At 48.6% G+C, this 18591-nt stretch overlaps 1 protein-coding gene across 2 annotated transcripts in view; it reads right to left on the bottom strand.

Annotated features, from left to right (window-relative positions):
• The window catches only part of LOC146191541 (uncharacterized), a 187572-nt gene that overhangs the window by 50905 nt on the left and 118076 nt on the right, over positions 1-18591 (bottom strand). For both annotated transcript variants that reach the window (XM_084602065.1, XM_084602064.1), the window contains exons 5-9: positions 18047-18399; positions 15608-15646; positions 15371-15460; positions 14545-14578; positions 11939-11984 (exon numbers count right to left, since the gene is read on the bottom strand). In XM_084602065.1, coding sequence (XP_084458191.1) covers positions 11939-11984; positions 14545-14578; positions 15371-15460; positions 15608-15646; positions 18047-18399 — 562 coding nt within the window. The remainder of the gene's footprint in view (positions 1-11938; positions 11985-14544; positions 14579-15370; positions 15461-15607; positions 15647-18046; positions 18400-18591) is intronic.

The following is an 18591-nucleotide window of genomic DNA, read 5'->3' as shown; positions in this document are numbered from 1 at the left end:
CGATAGGGTGTTACGCTCAAAGAAGGCAATGCAATGAATATGCAAGCACCGAAGCTAAGTGTTTTTTCAAAAGACGATCGACAACGCTTGCACGGAGCTTTCGATTGATCTTATGGCTTAAAGTTATCTATTAATCTTCACTAATTACATTTGCCGAACGAACAAAATACAGTAGGCTAGAATAGCCGACACTTAGTGCCTCTAGGCTTTAGCTGTTTCACTGGGGCGAGGATCCTTCGCCTCTTTTCAAGCCTTCTTTACATTTAGCTGGGACGGCAGTTACATATACGGAGGCCTCGTAAACAGAACGCGCCGCGCCCATCATTTCCAGAAACCGGCGGTTGCGGTGCTTATTACAGCAATGTACAGCTTTCGCACTTCGAGGCCCAGGAGCAAGAAAAACTAGAGCACGAGCTCACAGCCTCCCCTAAGATTCAGATCGCCTGCAATAAATATTAAGCGCGTTATACAATAACAGTGGAGATACCAGGTATTGGTCTCGTTGTGCAAACATTGCTCTTGAGGTAGCAAGGCGAAGATTCCAAGAACCCAGAGATGCATATTCTGGCTTCCATATTACATGCCTGCACCCTCCCGCGAGGAAGAGATATTGCACTAGCTAAGAGGGACCTTCTCAGTTCCGCTCCAGCCGCGCACACAGTGCCCTGCTGCATAACATTAAACCTTCAACTGCGCCGCGTTCGCCAGACTGAAAGCGTGTCCCAAGAAAACGAGCCTGTCCCTCTTTTTCCTTCAAACGTATTCTTTTTTTTTTTTTTTTAATTTCGAACCATCACCTTCCTTGGCAAAAACGGCGAGGGTTCCGCACATAGCACCTATAAATTCGATCCAAGGCTTCCACTCACATTGTAGCGTACAGAAAGATGGCTTCGAGGCATTTCGTCAGGTAGGAGGGCGAGCAGAGCGAATTTATCCGCTGGACCAATTCCTGGTGTACGCCAGCGCAACACAGCAAAAGACAAGACGGGACTTCGTCGTGTATTTTGCTGTGGTTGCGCCTCGACTGTTTTTCATCCTCCCGACTGCCCAAGCACGAGACAGTCTGTAAACAAAAGATGCCCGCAAGAGCTAGAAGGCGTCAGCGCCGATGCACTGATGCTGCCATGCTTCAGGGGTTGCTAAACTGTAACGAAAACAAACATGCTATAAACTGCAGGCAACCACGCTTTCGCGGCGACGACCGGCAAAGAACCCGCACTCCCGTGTGAAGACTCGGGAAGACGGCGCAGAGGTGTTAACGCAAGAGGCAACCGTTCGACGCGCCGTTAGATGTATCCACTGAATCCCCCTCCCCGGTTTTTTTTTTTTTTTTTTTTTTCATTAGGCGCGAGGCCAGCATAGAAAAGCAGAGAGAAGGGGAGAAAGAGAAAGACAGAAGAAGAAGCATCAACCGCAGACCGTGACAAGAAGGCCGAAAAAGTACGTAAAAGGGAGAAGCAGGAGAAGCCGGTAGGAGAGCAGAAGGAGGGGGGGGGGGGGGGGAGCAAAGCGGGCCGGGCGCGCTTTGCGGGGAAGTCTTCACGCGCGCACGCCGAGGTCGTCGCGAGAGAGACAGGCCGGGTTGAATAACCGGAGCGCGCAGTGCATGCGACCGGGGAAGTGCGCTGTCGGAGCTAGCCCCTGACAGCGCCGACCCACTCTCCCTGTTCCGATCACCTCCCCTCCGCCCTTGATGTCAAAAGAATACAAGAATACAGAAAGGCGTGAGAGCCAAAAGGTTGCATCGAGCACGCCAGATAGAGAGCGGGACGCTGGCACGCCTCAAAACTGAACGGTCGAGTCGAGCGGCCGCTGCCCACACTTGCCCTTCCGCTTTTCCCTCTCTTCCACCCCTTTCCACCCCTTTTCACATCAGCCAGCACTTCACCGCCCAACCTTCCTTCCGCTCTGCTGACATGCATGGTGCGCGCCGGCGACGATTAAGCCAATATTATTTCCTTCACACAAAACAAACTCTGCTGGAAGCAGCAACACCGAAACTTCGCGGGACCCTCAAAGGTGACACGCGAAGGGCGCTGCTCACACATGGGCCGAGCTTAGAGTGAGAAGGCAAAAAGTTGTTAGAAATGACAAGCCCAGAGTTTCGAAATTCGCTCCATAGCACACTGAAGATGCGCGCTGTGCCGTTAACGCTTATCACGAACGATGTCATACCTATAAATGGGCAATTTATGGGCACCGCTTGATAACGGTTCACCGACTCACTTGCGGCTTGTTTTCCTACCCTTGACTGATTTCCGCAAGGTGCCCCGACACCTAAACCCTCGGTGCACCAGTCGAATTTCGCGAAAGCAATACAATTGCACCCAATAATTACGCCGTCAACCGCTGTCCAGCCTGCGAATTCAGGCAGTCTTCCCTCTACCGAAGGGCAACAGATAGAATCATGGAGATCAGACAGTGTCATGGAGATAACACCGCAGCATCACGAACCAGACACTGAGCACATGAGTTCCTAAAGGAAGGGTTCAAGGGCTCCAGCTCTGGCTTATAACGAATTTAAAACAATCGTTCACCGGCATATGCAGACAAACAAGCCCTACCTGCACACTCCCTCGACCGACAACAAAGGCAGCATTTCGGGGAGGAGCAGGAGAAGAAGGAGGAGGGGAAAGTGCGCCAGAAGGGACGTGAGAAGCTGTAGCGTGATATCCGCGTCGACGGTCCAGTCAATTTATCTTACCTCACTCTTATTCGAAAAAGGAAAGGGAGTGCAGCGGACCGAGCTCCTGCACAGCCGAGATGAAAATGAGACCGAGGGAAGAGCACGCCTCCAAACAACGGCCAAGCTGCCGAGTCGCCGGTATCCCGAACCTTATAAGATGGCGGCGCGCGGAAACGAGCCCAAAGGAACAGAACCTCGGATACAATGACGGCCGGCACCGGGTGAAAACGACGCAAAAGGGAAAAAGGCAGAAAAAAAAAATGGGAGGGGCGCTAAGAACAGTGGAGAACAGTGGAAAGAAAGGGCCCTCCCTGCCCCGTATATAAGGTCAGTCGGCGTTCATTTATTATCGCATTGCCACTTGTCTTGTCTATTTTTGCTGCTACCCGAGTGCTCGCGAGCGCGTTCTCGAGGAAGGCTAGTGGTGGTGGATTAAGACGAGCGTTGCTTATTCTTTTTCTGGGGTGGGGGGGGGCTCAGCCATGGTCCATCGGCATAGCGCTACGGACAAAGAAAAAGACAGAAGGGAGATGAAACACGAGGGCGTCCCATCCATTAGGAGCCACTTCCCAGCGCTGACCTCCTCACCACCCTTTTTTGTGGCGACGAGTTCGTCGCCGTAAGGAATGAAGAAAAAAAAAAAAAAAACATCTGGCAACAGCGCGGGTCGCACCGGACGTCGCGAGCCGGCGGATACATCGACAGGGAGAAAGGGAAGCCGGAACAAGGGCCGGAGGCGACGCCACAAAAAGAGCGCAGGGAGCAAAGAAAGTAACACACTGTAATTCGCGAACCGTCTCAGACTCCATTCATCACGGCTCTTTTTTGTTATTATTATTACTCTTTCGGCACACGGTTTCTGCTCCGTCTCTCTCTTTCTTCATTTAGTCCTCGTTGCGTCACGTCCGCGCTGCTCTGCCCACGTATACGTCCGCTCGTCGGCGGGCGCGTGCCTTTTAATAATAACGCAGCGGCAATGAGGCGCGACCCGGGCCAACCAGCGTCGCCATTATGCTGATCGGCGGGAGAGCGAGCGCGCGCGATCATCTATTACCGCCTGCGAGGGAACAGGGCGAAGAAAGGGGGGCGAGGGCGAAAGCGGAGCAAAATTTCGTTCGTTTAGAAAAGCGGAAACACAAGCGCAGCGGGCGGTTCTGCTTTCATTAAAATATTTCTCGCTGTGGTGATCAAGCACGCTTGATCAAGCAAGGCAGACTTGCAAGCGCAAAAAGAAAAATAAAAGAATGCAAAAGTCATAAAGTTAATTCAGTATTCAATATCAGTTGCTGAGAGCGATGCTTCTCGCCGAAAGCCTTCTTCACCTCAGAAGCAGATGCGGTAATCAGATGTGCCTCCACTGCTCCGCATTGTCTCCATGCAGCGTATCGTGTGGTAAATGATCGCGGTTAAGACACCGGCCCAAACAAGCTGGCGATAACAAAGAAAAAAGCAGCTTGATTAAATAAAGAAAAAAAGAAAAGAGCAAGAAAACGCGTAATGCAAAGCAACGTTCACTGGACCGTCGCACAAAATTAAAAATGAATGGCTTACCGAAAGGCCTCTCCCCGAACGTTAACAAGACGCCAAAAGTGCGCGTGAAAACAAGCCGATTTCCTAAAACAGTCGCGAAATCCTCGGCAGCGGTGGGGGTCGGGCTCCCCGGAAGAGACGCCACTGAGGCCAGGCAGGAGGAGCTGGCTGAAGAAGGGGGGAGAGGCGCTTCAAAAAGCAAGAAACGCAGTATGGCGCAGGGCGAGCTCGCGCCTGGCTCATTTTTCATCCGCCGCCTCATTTTTTACCAGCCATAGGAGGCGCGCGCACACACACAGACGGCCCCGCAAATCGGCCACAGGGGCCGGCTCTGTTTCAGATTGCGTCGAATCTTCCGGGGCGAGCGAGCTCAAACACATCTCTCGCGTTCCACCACGCACCCGTTACGCCCGCTGTCGATTCCGAGAAAGCATTTATTCGCTCGCGCTCTAACTGGACCAGAGGGACTGGGTCGTAAAAGGAAGGCCTTGTTTTTCTCCTAGCGTGGAGTCAAGAACACTGCACGCGAAGCTAGCGGCGGAAAAAAATAAAACGCGCACGAACTCTAAAACAAAAAAGAACGACGCGCCGCGTCTCGGCGTGGTGATGAAGTACAGTGACTTCGCCTTGTCGCCAGACGATGGCGCCACCAGACTATGAAAACTGAGAAAAAGCGGCGCAACTTCGAAAACGAACGGCGAGGAAGTGCTGTTCGGCACAGGAGACGGGAACGGTTTCGACGGCACCTGTTCGCCGCTGTTGCTTCCGATATTTCTTGCGAAAAAGAATAAATCGCACAATCGTTGTAACAGGTATCCGAATCCAACTGAGAACTCAGCGTAGCGTTTCTCACGTAACTAACCTGACCAGTGAGATTCCCGTTACTGCACCATTGCTCTCCTCCATTAAGTCACCTACATTTTACGCTAGATCGCAGTACTTGGCCCCTTGTTCGCATAAGCATTCGACGACTGATATGCTCCTCAGATGACAAAGCAAAACAAGCTAGAACGCCAAGACAACGAAACCTCGCAAAATTACTTCGAGAACAGTGATGCCCACTCTCGTTTATTTAATTTACTTTTTTTTTTTTTTTTTTTTGTCGTCTAGCTGCGTCTTACCCGCGTGATTACCACTGCATGCACTTCCAGGCCACAGGCTTAACAAGATGCGAATGCGGCCCCCCACATTTATTTTTTGTCTTCCCGCGTGAGACAAAGTGCACGTTCCCAAAATAAGCAGGGGCGAAGCAACACGGGAAGAAAGTAACGCGCGACAATGCGCCAGCGAGCGACCGAAGGAAAGCAGTAAATAAGCCCCGACGGCGGCGACAGCTGCGGCTCCCAGCTTTTCTTCTTCTTTCCCTGTTGTTTTCAGCCCCACTTCGCGCATCGCGAATGCCCTCGCTGGTCCTGAGTGCATCACAGCCACGTGCTTGCAAAGGCCAGCGCCCCTTGCTTATTCATAATGCAAACCCAGCCACACTAACTAGGCAGACTGTCCGGGAGAAGGCAGCTACGTTTATACACACCACCTCGGTAGTTTCGGGCAGCGCTACTAAAGCTGCGGGGGAAGTGCCGCCTCGGCCCTCTAGAGAGGCTGCGTGGTCACGCTGCGGAGAGCATCATGTTGAACACTCATATTTGCGCGACTGTCGGTGACAAATAGAGGCGCGGCACGCCTGTTTCTTGCACATTTCCGAGGGTAGACGAAGTCCCTCCCTCTCTCTCTCTCACCCCAGCTAAAGGTGAGAGAGAGAGAAAAAGGAAGCTCGTTCACCACGTAAACACAGGTGCGAAAAAATCGGCAGCCGTGGCTCCGAGCAGCAAACGGGTTTCAATCGCCAGGATCTAGAGCACAAGCCCGCGCCCGGGTGACGAGGATACACAATATTGGCGGCCCTCGCTGTTCGACGAAAGCTTGTTTGGGCTACGGAGTTTTTATAACGCGATCAACACGCGCAGGCAGCTCTTGAGGCAACGCCGTCGTGAAGGGAGAGCAGGTTCTGGAGACTACAACAGACGAGCAGCCATCGTTCAGTTTGATCGGCGCCTCGTGATAAACATTAGTCTGTCAACGAAAAGAAAGGAACCGGCCGAAACGAGATGGAGCGAAAAAAAAAAGAAAAAAAAAAAACATCTAGGCAAGCTGAAGCTGCATCACATCTTTGCTGGCTAGGTTCCAAGCTGCCCGCCCAGCGCTAACGCCTGAGCTAACCACCCGTGAGCAACACTGTGATGCGCATGCGCTGTACCCTGTGGCAATAACCGTATAGGTCAAGGTGTGCCTTAAAATCCACCAATCTGCGATCCACAGCTCGCGGTGCTGCGTGTCCGAGACAGTGGTGAAAGTTGTGAACCCGTTCCCGCAGCCGTGTGGGGCGTTATGAGAAATTGAAAGCTCTGTTAACAAACATGTACCGAGATAGAGCGGAACTGCCGTGCGACCGACCTTCTAATCGACACGCCACGTAGAACCTCGCGGTCGCCACGGAAGGTGAGCATCGAACTGCTTCAGCTACGCTGAAAACGCTCGGCAACAGAAGCGGCTCTAAATAACCTGCCTCGGGGCAAGGCCAGCACCTGGGGGCGTTTCAGTGGCACGGAATGAAGGCGCCGATAGCACGCGGACCTCGATGCACCCTAACGCGGACCAGCAACAAGCTCGAGAACTACCGCACACTAGCCACCGGGAGTAGCTGAGTGCCCTAACCTACCAAGCCATCAGAACATGCTATGTATGACTTTACTGAGTAGCCAGAAAGGCTACCCAAGATCTCGGCCTTCCTGTATGAGAAAAACCATGAGCGGTCATCACAAAATGGCGGAGGCGCGTCAGGGTACACGTACACCGGATAAACACTGGCCTGTAGCGCACGCGCAAGTGGCACGTGCGCCTCTGGTAAAACTAAATCAACAGCACATGCCAAAAAGAAACCGACGCAAAAATTAAAAACAGAAGAAAGAGGAAAGGGCAGATGAGGAGCGAGGAACATATGTTCCCGAGGTCTCTCAACTCTGTACAAAATTCCGCTCCGCTTTCTAACAAATCCCGCACCGTGCAGAAAGAGCGGCACGACATGGAAGGAAAGGGTGAAATCGAGCGCCCGGTCCCGCCAGACGAGTGAAGAAGCAACAGCCAGAGCTTGTCGACAACGAGATGCGCAGCTGTGGGGGTGGGGGGGGGGGGGGGGGGGGGGCAGAAAGAACAGAAAAAAAAAAAAAGACAATTCGGAGGAGGGGCGGGGGATCAGTGACTCTAGAGGCCTCGTCAACTTCGCGCCATCTGCGGAGCTGCCCAGCGCACGATCTCAGTATCACCCGCACTTTTAGTACACTTCTGTTTCAACAGTCGCCGAGAGCATATTTTTTTTTTTTTTTTTTGGCATGCAAAGAGAGTGTAAATAGAGCCTGGCTGAAACGACGAGTCAGAGCAAGGCGACGAACGAAAATAACAGAAAAAAAAAAAGCAGCAGCAATACACAGCTTTGAACGGCGACCGGATTGCGCGACACCACGTCTGCAAGAGGGCAGACTTTCCCGGGGTAACCATTAAAAAAAAAATAATAATAAAATAAAGAGGCAATGCGGTCAACAGAGGCCGTGTCCCCAAAATATATATTATGTTCCGGCAAGTCGTCCCTTCGCTTCTGTAACATAACATATATATTTTAATTTCTCACAATAAGGAAGAGGCCGTACACAGCCCCTTAGCGTGTTTGCTTGACACGGTCTCCTGCTTTGGCTTAAGCAATCAGAAATGGTTAACAACTACGTCGCGGGAGAACAAAAAAAAAAAAAAAAAAAAAAAAAAGGCCGCCAAAATTATCGTTCCTTTTCTACAGACTGTAGAAACGCATCGACCGCCATGTATCCCATGCATGCAACTGGTGAAGCAGCCGTAAAATCTTGCCACGACCCTGCGTTAACGACAAGGCTAAAGCAACAGCACTAAGCCGCCACCCCGATGCACGCAGCTGACTCCCCAGCACAATATATCATAGGCCAGACGCGGCTTCCGCCGACATTGCCCGGTTGCAGTAACAGGCCGTAGCCTGCACCGTAACATCGGCGTCATCCTCAACTAGGCCATTGATCCGGCACTAACACGGGTACTGTCGAGCGAAGGACCGGCGGGAGGGCTGGCCGTCAGGGGAGCGCAGCGCAAGAGAAGACAGCTACGAACGCCATTAGCGGCAAATTGGGGCGCACTACCGGCCCGGGATCCCCGGTCACACACGCGACGCGCGCAGACGCGGTTCCAATCCACCTACAACACAAGCGCGCTTAACCCACTCCCCCTGCTGCCTCGTCCGCTAAGTGCGAACATACGGGCCGGTGCGAGGGATCGCAACCGTTCTTTTCCCTCCTAATAAGCCCGAAGGCCAAGCCGCCCCTGGAGGGACCAAGCACCGCTGTTCGGTCGATCAACAGCCGACGTCTCGCGCTGTCGAGAATACGATAAATTGAAGCTGCACGCGTGTGGCTCGAGTTAAGTGCGTTTCGACTAAGTTCGGCAAAATGGGAACCTCGAAATTCGAAGCTGTATACGTTCTGCAGCCCCCGCCCCCCATCATCCTGGGGACTGTCCTTCTGGAGCGCACCGCAGGCTTTCGCGACAGTGCACAGTTTTCGAGAGAGAACTGCACGACTCGAGTGACCCTTTCTCTCCCTCTTCTCTCCATCCACCCTCACTTCTCCACCGACCTCGCTCGCCGGCCGCCTCTGCGGCGCTTCCTAATCCAATAGAGTGGTGGCCCGAATTTCCGCGGCGGACAGCCGGGCATCCGGCTAACGAGAAAGCGAGCCTTCGGGAGAAGCCAGGCAAGGGTTGAAGAAGCTGCCCGAGGACGCTTGTAAGTGGAGCCACGCTTCACTCGATCGCCTGCCTCGCACGATGAGGGAGGGGTCAGCGCTCGCTCGGCAACCGAAAAAGCAACCCATCTGGACGACACGAGTGCACAAGAACAACCAAGATGACACACTTTATGATCCCTTCTGGCACACAGGAAACGTCACGGTTAATACGACTCCACGGAGGCACGAGCCGTTCACCTGCGATTTCCCGCTAGGACATTAAAGGCTTCGCCCTGATAACCGATTGACGCCAGGAGGGCATCCTTTGAGCTGCTTTCACCGCTGGATTCCCGAACTGTGTCCGACTACACATTAGCATACAGCCCATTTCCCGTTACGATCAACTGCTGAAACCCCCCTTGGTGACTTTGTTGACTGCCTCAGTAGCCAATGGATGGATGGATGGATGGATGGATGGAGTATAGGTGCGTCTCCTTTGAAACGGAGTGGTAGCAGTTGCTATCATGCTCATTTTTTCCCCCCTATATCTTAATTATTGTTTTAAATTGGTTAACTGTACCGTCATTCTATTTATTGATTTTTTTCTTTCTACATTACTAACATTATGTCACTTTTGTGGCTTTTAAGCCACTAATCTTCCAATCGATTTTTTGCTACCTTCCACCGCAGGTTCATTCACCCGACCACTGGTATCTCTAAACCCCAGAGCTTCAGAAAGAGTGACCAGTGACTGCGCCTGCATTGACTTCCGCATGGATACCATTACATTCGAGTATAATATGGTCAATTGTTTCAGTGGAGTTACCACATATTGCACATGTGTCATCTTCATTGTTAAATTTCTTTTTGTAGCGAGTTAAGTGCATTTCGACTAACTTCGGCAAAAGGGGAACCTCGAAATTCGAAGCTGTATACGTATACCATATGTATATGTATACCAAACGAAAACAATACAGCACCATCTGGCGACAGTGATTGAAAACTACTGCTGGTGTTATTCAGGGCGGAAAAAAAAGGAGGAGGAGGAAGGGGGGGGGGGGGGGGGGGGGCTTTAAACGATATCTTCATAAAAATGACATATACAGGGGTGGAAGCAGGCTCAAGCATTTTGGAGAAGCTTTGGGAGTAATAAAGCCATTTTGGAGCAGCTTTGGAGCAATGAAAAAAGAATTTCGGAGCATTTGAATTATGTCTTGGAGGAAGTTCCGAAGGTGAAAAGCCTTTGATAGTTAGTTTTCTATTTCTGAAATACAAAATCTCCAATTTGATTCCTTTTTATGCCAGCTCAATGCCTTTTCAACTTCGCACTCATCGCTGACAAGACAAACAACAAAGGTATATAGTAATATAACACAGGCTGATCTTAGCAACAACTTGGAACAGACTAGCAGCCAATGAACCACTTGCTGGCACACTTCATAACTGAACACCCAGCCTCACCTAAAGCGTTTGCCTATTTTGACTTGATAGATTCAAATGTTGAGTCTACCCCTTCGATGCGGTCAAGCAGTGCCACTAAATTAGAGTTCAGATGAATCAGCTTGACATTTTCACTCGTGCATATCCTTTTTGATCCTATGCCTGCGCTGATAAATTCCTGAGCACTGGTCAGTAGTGCCTTCAGGAAAGATAGATGGCACTAAAGGGTAGCCTTTCCATCCTTTAGCTTTTTTACTTCACTGCTTCCTGTCAACAGTTCATTCTTTGCTTGAGCAATGCTGGGACTCATTTTTAACGCCTTAGCAATATGCCCAGTATGGATTTCCAACACTCTTGAGAAGCTTCCCAGCGATTTACACCTTTAGCGTCCATAGGCCTGATAAGCTTGTCATTAACAAAGAGGCTCAATGGCCTTGTTTTCGCAGCAGAATGCAGTTTTGCAGTCAAACAAGTTTGCTGACGGCTCGCAGTAGTTTGCACTACATGCTTAGCTTGCTGCTCTCGCTTCTCTCCACCAGCGATTTAAAAAGCTTGGCGGAGGTGCTATGTCACATGCAATATTAATTCCCTCTAATCGCCTGTGGCTCATACTAAATTTACTTGCGTACAAATATTTATTATGCTCCATGCTTCTGTCCCTTACAAAAATTTAATTTGTATTAAGCCCTGTCTTTGCCGCAATCTTTGCCCTCGGTACTGTGACACTGTTCCCGTGTTCTGCTAAATCTGGTGGCAAGCATCGATGCAGCCGGTTTGGAGCAGTTTTGGAGCAGTTTTAGAGCAATACTGTGTTTTGGAGCAGTTTAGAGCAGAATGGAGCAAATGGAGCAGCACTTCCACCCCTGCATATAGCACCTATAGATGAGCTTGAAAAATGCCCTACTTCAAGAAAGAAAGAAAGGAATAAGAAAACCTAAGAACTCAGCATCCACCCAAATAAATCGAAACTGAATTAAATCAATTATAGCAGATCCCTGTGCCAAACAGCAGTGTGGAATGTATGCATTAAATTCTGAAGTGAGTGGGAAGAGTACTACTGTTTTGTCACACTGGCAAAATAAAAGCACAAACTTCAAGTTCCTTACAGCACACTGTAGCTACACGCACACTATAGCCCAAGTTATATTAAAACTGCCCAAACACCATCACATGTGAAGACAGTGAAATAAACAGAGCAGAACCGTGCACCAGTACACCAGTGTTGCTCTGCCTCCAACAAAGAAAATAAAGCCCTCGCATCCATCCGGAAGAACATTACTGACCATCAAAACAATGAACCTCACAAAAATAGTTTTCCTTGCAATGTTGTGCACACTAGAGAAAAATCAGCCAGTAATTAAAGGCGCCCTAGCTGCTAGTCTGTTAAGGTATACAAGTAGCTTCATTTATTGAAAATTTATCACCTGAAAAAAATCTCCCTGTAAAAGAAATGGCACCATACACAATAAACAAATGCATGACTCACGGAGGGCTGGCCACTTTCCTAGGGTCTAATAGGTGCTTTGAGTCCCCTGAAAGAAAAAAAAAAGACAAGAAAAATCAGGCTGGCTGCACAGACAGCACACGTAAATGGCAATTAACAAACGTTTCGAACACTAGAACTAAAGCGCACATTAGAGACAGGCTTGAAGTAAGTAACTGCTAGACTATACAGGCCGGCGCTATGGCGCTGTACATGGATTTACATTGTACAATGTACACTGCACAATGCTGCTAAAAACACAGCCTAGGAATTTTACCTCCTGGACACAACCATGCACTGATTGTGTAGCCAACACAAATTGTGTGTCGGGCAAGAGGAAAGGAGCAGAAACAGCCTCGGCAGAAAAAGGCACTCTCTGTTGCTCCCTCTAAAAGGATATGCCAAATTGACTCAAACCTAAGCCAACAATCTATGTCAAACAAGCTTACGCACGTGAATTAAACATACATTTTAAAGGGACACTAAAGACAGCCAAAGATGGTATGAAAATCTAATAAACTACATTTGGTGACACTGTCGCCGCATATCCGGCAGCAAAATATCGAATAATTGCTGAGATATTGTGATAAGAAGTTGAGGTTTTTTCTTGTTCCCGCCGGTCGAATTCAAACTGTGGCCTCCGACTACGTAGTCGGAGTTGAGTGACGCACACTATGACGTAAGCGGAGACTCCGTGATAGCTAGCGAGCCGGCGCGGCCCGCGGCGTCGCATCCCTCAAGGGCCAACATGGCAACAGCGTACTCGCAATGACGGCCTCAGCCGAAATAAATAAAACAATAAAGAGAGTAATTTACCGAGCGATGGGCCCATAAAGGAAGAAAAAAAACATAGAGCGCTTGTAATGCACAATACTTTACATTTTTCTCAAGCTTTTGCGCTCCTTCTTGCACTGTGTATAAACAAACCGAGCCCTCGGTCATCGCAACGCTTCCTGACATGTTTACATACAAATAAGATTTAGTTACCAGCAAAATAGTGTCCTCGCTGCTGCGCTTGTCAGTTTTGAAGCTTCGTCGCACTTTTTTCCTTCAAGGTTTGTGCTACAGCTCCGTGTTCAGCAAAAATTACATCCACGGTAGCAGAACATGACCGAAGTGCCGGCGCCACTACATTTGCCAGCGCTGTGAAATTCCACATGTTAAAATGGATCCAGTGCACAATATAGTGCGCATAGGCATCCAGAACATTAGTTGCAAGACGTGAGAGCAGGCAGCATGCGCCGATGATCAAGAAGTTGTAATTTTTAGACCGGCAGCAGAAACACTTTATTGTAAATGGGGCCATGACATAAAAACTAGAAATATTTCCAAGGTTTCTGTGGCGCGGCGTAGCCGAGCGGTTAGCGCCGAACGTTACGGAGCAAGCAGTAACGAGTTCGAGTCATACCGCTACTGGCGTTTTTTTTTTTTTCTTTTACAAATCAATTTTTTTTTAACCGTTTGTAATGTATTTCTGGTGCTTCATTATTTTTAGTTTTTACTTTTTACCCGAGGCCCTTTTTTTCGCCGAGCGACGAGCGCAATATATCGACGCTCTCCTTGATATGAGCGGCAAGTATGCCCCTTTTGTTTACGACGCCTGCAAATAGCACGTTGAAAGTCTTGTTGACGCAGTGCCATGATTTAGTGAACAATTGAATGATAATGCGTTTTTCCTTTGGTACTTAGCATATGTATGCTTTTCGTGGCGTACGTAGCTGCAGTCAAGCGGTCAGGTCGCAGTCGAAGCGGCAACGACGGCAATATGTTGGCGCAGAAGTGTGAACGAAGGAGCGTGTCGGCGGTAGCGGATTTCGCTCGCTCGTGCCTCCGAATGCTTAAATGGGAACCATCAAGGCGCATCTGCTGTTCCAAGCTCGTAATTCAGGCGCTGCAGGTTCAAACAAACTATCCGAGTGCGCACGAAATGCCTGAGCCGAAACATAACCAAAACTGAAGTGGGCGCCTGTGGCGCCTCCAAGTATATTTTTGTATTTGCCTTGCAACGTTTACGTTGTCTTTTCGCCGTCTTTTACGTATGATAAAAGCGTGTTATCATGTTTGAGAAAAAACGTACTACCGCATTCAAACATGCAACGTAATTCGCATTTGTCAGCCTCCGGGATCCCTAAGCGCGTCACGTGATTTGTAGTTGCGAGCCTCGGCCGTTTGGCTGTGGTGGCGATACCTGTATTTCTGTTATTCTTCTTTACTACCTTATAACAGCTCTGTTTTCAGTAAGAGTGGTCTTTTTGTAATCAGGAACTGGCATTCTATCGATGCAAACCCACTTCCTTTCTCTCTTTAGTGTCCCTTTAAGCTAATAACAGATTTCAGAGAGAAGACCTCTGAACTAAAGCAAAGTAATCCTTCTTAGAACCTTGTGGTCAAGTATGTGAAAACACAGCATCTCTAACCCGGACCCTGAGACATCAAAGCAGTGTGCAGCAACTTGGAGAGAAAATGTGAATTTCTCTAAATTGATCCTGTTTGCAAATGAAAAATAAAAAGCTTTAAGCAATCCACAAAACAATGAAACATTGTTCAATGGAAGAACAATTGAAAACAGCCACACGGGATGGAGGCAGAGTAGAGAATTTTCAACCTACCATTCTCCTCTAGGTGGTTGGGCACAACGGGGTCCTGAAAGCAATCAAAAGGAAGCAATCCTTTATTTGCTGCCTCAAAATCTCTCGTCTGCGAAGCGAAAAACGCACACAAAATGGAGAGGCCTCCCAGTGCACGTTAAAGATCCCCAGGTGGTCGAAATTACTCAGGAGCCCTCTACTATGGCTCCCCTTTCTGTCTTTCCACTTTCACTCCCACCTTCCTCCCTTCCCTTATGGTGGTGCGTTCAGGTGTCCACAGAGAAAGTATGACAGATGCTGCGTCTTTCCTTTCCTGTCAGCCAATTATTACTATTATTAACCAAATATAAGCAATATGAACATCTATTATGAATTATGAATAGTAATGACATTCTTGCTGGAAGTCATGCCAAATCCCACTTATATTGCAAAAAATAAAATTGGGATTTCAAGAAATTCAAAATGCCGAGAAAGGAGAGAAGCTGCACGCACTGAAGCATGTGATCGATTTAGGATTGCTAACAGGACAAGTGGAAAGCTATAGGTCTAATGCCATTGCAATCTTCGTTATTAATCTAGTTTGGCTTATCTCATAAGGTTAATGCACCAAAGCAGCTTGGGGCTACGAGGTCAATAGTGGAAGGTTCTGGAAACTCTGACCAATTGGGGGATCACAAATGTGCAGTGACAACGCACAGTACCCGGAGTGGCTTGCTTCTGCTTTTGCTTCACTTGTACAAACAATGCTAGTGTGTTCTCTGCCAACCTCATAAATGTCAAGCATGCAAGAAGAGAAGTCAAACTAGAGAGGAGTTCGACCAAAATGAAGCTTGCAAAGAAAACTCACCTGCACCGGTGGCGATGGAAAAAACGGCCGGCAGTCCTCCTTGCGTGGTGTTTCAATCGCCGTCAGCACGGGAGGAACTTTCTTCATTTCCTGAAATAATACCAGTGCAGAAAGGCGCTGGTGAGGCCGAGGCCCGGGTGCACACAGCAAGGACATAACACAACTAATTCAGACGCGAGCCGCCCTTAATAAAGTAGCACATCCACATAAGAGCACAGAAAAGCAGAAAATGCTGACCTTGAGGATACTCTCAAGTTCCGGTAGCGTGCTGCCGGTCTGGAATAAGAAACAAGGAAGAATGGTCACCTTTTTTGGTCCCTCTCAGCACATGCTTTTGTCTGAAGCAAAACCTCGTTAATTCGACACCCGTTCATTCAGAATATCCAAACTGTCACCAGTCTCCTACCAAACACCCAGAGTCGGAAGCTTGTTTATTCATGGGCCTGCCACCGGTTTATTCAGCCGAACTCCCAAAGTAGGCGCTATGTCAAGCTATGGCCTGTTCATCAAAAGATTATCCAAGTATTTGTTAAGAGATTTGCTATCAAACCGCGGCTACTGCAGCTATCGGCTGCATATATCAGTTAGCAAGCGGTTATTACAGCTGCAAGCCGATTAGAAAGAAAATTGACTGCTTATAGTCACGCACTACCCCTCCTCCCCAGTTTCTTTCGTTAGTGTCACGCCAATTCACCCCCAAAGCTTTCCTTGCTTCCCTCCTAGTAGCATTTCAGTACATGTGGATTTGGACTGCATAATGTGCCATTTGGCGTTCATGCAGGAGTGCTTTTTTACGTATGATGGCAAAGGAGCTCCAGCTCTACAACAATACACTGAAAAAAAGCTATGGCATCCCTGTTTCTAGTGCACACGAATAAAAGCATTTGCCAGAACTGCAAAAAGCTGTCACTGTAGTAGAGTTTCCAGCTTAATATGATTACCATTGGACGGATTTTCACCAAAAAAAAATATGTTTATTTGCACGCAAATTGTTTCTGAGAAAGTTGGGATACATTTGTTAGTTCAAGATTCGGAGAATTCAGACATCTTTTTTCTCATCTCATCGTCGTAACTATTAAAAATTTGAACATGTATCATAAAGAGTAGGTCCTTTTATAAGCTGGACTAATGGGTGGCATTAGTTATCACATCAACTCCATTGAAAGCTGAAATCCTTCAGAAGACAAAGCAAAAGATAGCACTTTAAAGAACTCGGGTTCCACTTCCTGAAAGAAGGCAGAAATGCAGAACATCACCGCTAAAATCACAGTTAGGGGTCGCCAAAAACAAGCTCATCAAACAATGCTGGACTGCAAGAAGAGAAGCTTAAATGAACAACAAACATTTAACGCTAGGATCACGCAACCCAGTTCCAGTCAGCTTAGAAAAAAACAACAACAAAAGAATGGCAGGAAAAAGAGGAAAGGAAGCAAAGCAGGCGAGGATGGAGGGCACAGATGCACAGGAGAGGCATACGGAGAGGGAAGCAGCCGTTCCCGTAGCAACGCTCCCCGGCGGCTGCCAAAACCAATCAATGAAGACCCCATCTCCTACAGAAGAATCATTTCTGCGCGCTTCCTTCCTTACGTCAATTCTCCCACAAGGCTTGGCACATAAAGGCAATCAGCAAGTCCCAGGTGGACAGGCTTCATTTGCCTTGAACAGTTGAAAATTACTGCATGTTCTTTATCCCAAAGTCACAATGCGGACTACGAAGGACATGGAAGCGGGTTAACTTCAGCGAAACGAGGCGGTTCAATACGAAGAATGCTCTTGATGCATGGGGATTTTTACGAGCCAGGTCAGTCTGAATGAGCCCACGTCAACCAACTTTCTACTTAAGTTCAGCTAAGCTGCCCGCCACAGTGGCCCAGTGGCCAGTCCAGTTTGCTGTTGATCTGAGGAGTTCAATCCCAGCCGCGGCAGAAGCGTTTCAGCAAAGCTGAGATGCAAGACATCCGTATACTGTATGATGTCAGAGCACATCAAACCCTATATACTGTCAACATTTGCACAGAGCCTCCATTACAGCCCCTCTTCCTCTCATGATCCTTTCACTCCTTCCTTCCTCCCCTAAAGGCAAAGATAGGGTATCCACTGAGAAGATGTATAGTTATAACATCCCTTCCTGCCCCAGAAAAAAAATATTTTTTTTCAGCTAATGAACAACAAATCTGCCAACCATTCATAACAGGTTCACTACAAATGAATAACTACTATAATAAAAGAAGCAGCTGCAACGACACAGCCTCTGCACATAACATGGCCTAGACCTGGCACCAGCAGAGCAGCAGTTATTACGCGTTAACCATATTACTGCATTTACTTTAAAGCTTCCTTAACAAAACTCGCGTGGATTCCTCCTAAAGCCTCATACCTGACCTTGCCTTGTGGCACAACTTATTGAATAAGAAAAAAATTAAGTATCAACCGTAACATACAAGAAAAGCTGCCCATCAATGCCTAAACTGTGCTGCACCGTACAAACTCCATACACGAAACAGAGCACTAATTTTTTAGTCTCCCATGAGTGCAACAAACGTGTACAACGGTCGCAACAGTTCACAGCAATTTCTGACAGACTGCACTGCAGCCAGGGGCTCAAAGGCTGAGCAAAACAGTGATATTTCCATTGCTAAAGATGACAATGGAGGGAGACACAAATGCTCCACTCACCAAGCTGTCTGAAGAAGGGGCTGAGGTCTGTAGCCGGAGCAAGGGCCGCTTGTTGGGTTTAGACTCGGGCGCCATGCGTGGTGCCGAGGAAGATGAGGATGATTTGCCAGTGGCCGGGCCGTTGCTCTCCGTTCGAACGGTGAGCGATGAGGATGAGCTGGTGGATGACTGGTGCTGCTGCGTCGAGGTGTTGCCATTGTTCACATCCTTGGACGGCACTCGCATGGCGGGTGGCCGCACGACGAGACCATTTGGCGGACCTTGGCTCGACGGCGCTGCTGGGTTTGTGCTTGAGGACGAACTTGAGGGCAGCAAGGGAGCCTTGGGATTCGATGGCGCCTCTTCTAATCGTCCTGAAAAGTGTGATTACAGCTGGAATGGTCAATGGAATTTTTTCACGTACACTGGCATGATATTTCAACTCTGTGACACTAGAAATTATTCTGCTCCCAGTGTACAACACTGAGCCACCCCTGAAGACTCGAGAAATGCAGACACTTTTTTATTACGAATACCAAATATCATCCTTCACAAAGATACACCCT

This window comes from Amblyomma maculatum, chromosome 4 (assembly GCF_055883805.1).
Source record: "Amblyomma maculatum isolate TAMU_Amacu chromosome 4, ASM5588380v1, whole genome shotgun sequence".
In the NCBI taxonomy this organism is placed as follows: Eukaryota; Metazoa; Arthropoda; class Arachnida; order Ixodida; family Ixodidae; genus Amblyomma; species Amblyomma maculatum.
This window is presented reverse-complemented; position numbering and strand designations above follow the sequence as displayed.